Source organism: Suricata suricatta, chromosome 10, assembly GCF_006229205.1.
Source record: "Suricata suricatta isolate VVHF042 chromosome 10, meerkat_22Aug2017_6uvM2_HiC, whole genome shotgun sequence".
Taxonomy (NCBI): domain Eukaryota; kingdom Metazoa; phylum Chordata; class Mammalia; order Carnivora; family Herpestidae; genus Suricata; species Suricata suricatta.
This window is the reverse complement of record NC_043709.1, coordinates 65,061,259-65,064,524: the sequence shown is the minus strand read 5'-3', so window position 1 is coordinate 65,064,524 and position 3,266 is coordinate 65,061,259. Positions and strand designations below refer to the sequence as shown.

General features: G+C 42.1%; 1 protein-coding gene across 1 annotated transcript; it reads right to left on the bottom strand.

Annotated features, from left to right (window-relative positions):
• Nucleotides 1–1,902: 1,902 nt before the first annotated feature.
• Nucleotides 1,903–2,838, bottom strand: LOC115305228 (olfactory receptor 8S1-like). The gene has a single exon (XM_029955505.1). The coding sequence runs from the start codon at nt 2,836–2,838 to the stop codon at nt 1,903–1,905; it is 936 nt and encodes a 311-aa protein (XP_029811365.1).
• Between the last annotated feature and the right edge of the window lie 428 nt (nt 2,839–3,266).

Sequence of the window (3,266 nt, the reverse complement as noted above, 5' to 3'; positions counted from 1 at the left end):
GGGGGAGCGGAGGAGGGAGAGAGAGTTGGGGAGAGAGAGGGATGCAAAACTTGAGAGACTATTGAATGCTGAGAATGAACTGAGGGTTGAGGGGGAAGGGGGAGGGGGAAAAGAGGTGGTGGTGATGGTGGAGGGCACTTAAGGGGAAGAGCACTGGGTGTTGTATGGAAAACAATTTGACAATAAAATATTATGGAGATAAAAAAAAGATGACAAATGTATTATCTCACAGTTCTGGTCTGAATCTGGACAGGCTCAATTGATTCCACTGGATCACACAAAGCCAAAATCAAGCCAAAAGACATTACCTGAAGGATCTGGAGGAGACATCATTCAGTTTGTTGGCAGAATTCAGTTCCATGAATTCCATGAACAGAGGTTCCTATTTCTTTGTTGGCTCTTGGCTCTTGGTTCTCAGTTGGTAGAGGCTACACACAATCTCTGGCTCATGGATGTCATCCATAAGTAAAGCCAACAATGGTAGGTTATCTTATGCTTATAAGATAAGTTTATATTATGCTTATATTGTCTCTGACCTTCCCTTCTGCCTCACTGTTCCTGCCTATACGTGGAGAAGCTTCCCTGCTTTTAAGGATTTATGTGATTAGACTCGGCCTACCTGGGTAATCCAAGATACTCTCCAAATTTTAAAATCTATAGGGGCACCTGGGTGGCTTAGTTGGTTGAGCATCCTACTTTGGCTCAGGGCATGATCTCGCACTCCATGAGTTCAAGCCCCGCATTGGGCTCTGTGCTGACAGCTCAGAGCCTGGAGCCTGCCTCGGATTCTGTGTCTCCCTCTCTCTCTGCTCCTCCCCTACTCACCCTCTGTCCCTCTCTTTCTCTCAAAAATAAATAAACATTTAAAAAAAGTTTTAAGTCTATAACCTTATATGTATGTCCAATCCCTTTTGCCATATAACATATTAATAGTTTCCAGGGATTAGGAGGACCTCTTTGGGGGGCCAGCCTGTCTATCACAGGAACTTAGCACACTTCTTGGCTTGAGTTAAGAAATGTAACAAATTAGAGGGTGCCTGGGTGGTTCAGACAGTTAAGCATCCTGACTTTGACTCTTGATTTCAGATCATGATCTCATGGTTCATGGGATCAAGCCCCGCATCGGGCTCCATGCTGACAGCATAGAGCCTGCTTGGGATTCTTGCTCTCCTTCTCTCTCAGCCCCTCCCCCACTCACACACGCTCTGCTCTCTCTCACAAAATAAATAAATACATTAAAAAAAAAGAAATGTAACAAATTAGCTATTGTCATTATATTTGTTAAAAATATGACTTCAGGAAGGACAACTGCGAGGTGAGCCAGATTTCATGGACTCTTTAGGTACTACAGTCAGATTGACTCTGTTTTAAATGCTGTCTTTTCTTATTGTTTATTCCTGCTAAGTACTTGAATTTCCTAGAGTTAGATTCTAAATAATCTCACTTGGGTCTTGGTTTTACTCCTTGCCTCAATGCACTGTCAGAAGAATGGGGTAGAAAAGTTAGCCTATTCTAGGTTATAGAATCACCCCACTTACAGACCCATATGAATTTGAGAGAACTAGTTTTCCTGAGGATTTGGATGTAATCATTTGAAGAAGTGTGAAAGAGTAATGATTAACCAATAGCAATAGATGTCTACATAGATATGAAAAAAATCAACATTTTAATAAAATAATCCTTTGAAAAGAAGACTGATTCATTTCTCCTTTCCTGAATAAGAATGAACCTGAGTCATCCTGAGATAATAGTTTTCTGTCCTCTTCACAAGCATTTTCAATAAAATAATTGCCAATATATTCCCTATAGCATCATGGACAATCAAGAAACTCTCCTTAAAATCCATTATCTGATCATGTAGCATAATAATTCAGTCTCCTTTTAGTCATAACTTTTTGTCTACTACATGAGAGAATGAAAATATTTTCTGAACATTCTTCCCATAGCTGCCTTCACCTCCTTGTTCTGCAGGCTGTAGACGAGGGGGTTCAGCATGGGAGTGACCACACTGTACTGCAAGGAGACCATCATCTCCAGATGGGAGCCTGATGTTGGCAAGAGATAGCTGAGGAAACCTGAGCCATAGAACAAGATCACAGTAGTGAGGTGAGAAGAGCAAGTAGAGAAGGCCTTGCTTCTGCCTGAGGTGGAGCTGATGTTCAGGATGGTGGAGACAATGCGAGCATAGGAAAAAACAATCAGAATGAAGGTTCCAAAGAAATGCAAGACAGAGGAGCAGAGCAGGAGTGTGAAGTTGATAGAGGTATCTGAGCAAGACAGAGAGAAGAGAGATGACAGCTCACAGCTGAAGTGAGGAAGAGTCTGGTCCTCACAATAATCTAAATTGACAGCCAAGAGGATATTGATGAGGGCATCAACGAAGGCCAGGCCCCAGGAACCCCACACCATCCCAACACAGAGCTGATTGCTCATCACCTGGCCATAGAGCAGAGGGGAGCTGATGGCTACATAGCGGTCATAGGCCATCACAGCCAGCAGACAGGCCTCTGTGCCCCCAGTGGCAAACACAAAGAAGGCCTGAGCCAGGCAGCTCTCTACAAAGATGGTTTTGCTTTCAGAAAGTAGATTCTCAAGCATCTTGGGGACTGTGACAGATGAATGGCAGAGGTCCAGGAAGGACAGTTGACTCAAAAAGAAGTACATGGGCGTGTGGAGGTGAGAATCAGCCCTAATCACCAGCAGCATCAAGAAATTTCCCAGCAGAGTGAAGAGATAAATCAGAAAGAACAGCACGAAGAGTATGGCCTGAATATTGGGGTCAACTGATAGTCCAAGAAGAATGAACTCACTGATAGCACTGTAGTTTTTCATTGCCATATAGAGAAGTGTTCTCTCTGGAAAACAAGAAGATCCACCAAAAGTCTTTCAGTGCCTCTTAATTACTTCAGTACCTAGATCTTACTCTACATGAATATCTTTCACTAATGTCCCACAGTCCACATTTGGGTATTGAAAAGTTAACTTCTTGGCCATCATCTTGCCATTGATATTTTAAATAAGCCATGATCCCATTTTTTATTATAAATTTTTCTGGAGCTATAATGATCTTATGAAGTTTAGAGGGTACATTTGAAAAGAAATTTCCTGGTATGAGAAGGTGGAAAAGAAGATTTCAGAGAAATTTCAGGGGTAGGATTAAGTCCAGAGTAAAAGGATTTAGGTAGGATCAGGAATACTTTGTTACTTCTATGTCTAAGAGAGGCCAAGAGTACAAGAAGTGAGTTTCCATTTGACTGCTTCCATTT

Bases quoted from the DNA above. Each gene is read 5' to 3' on its own strand.
- LOC115305228 (XM_029955505.1), bottom strand. From the start codon at position 2,838: ATGGCAATGAAAAACTACAGTGCTATCAGTGAGTTCATTCTTCTTGGA.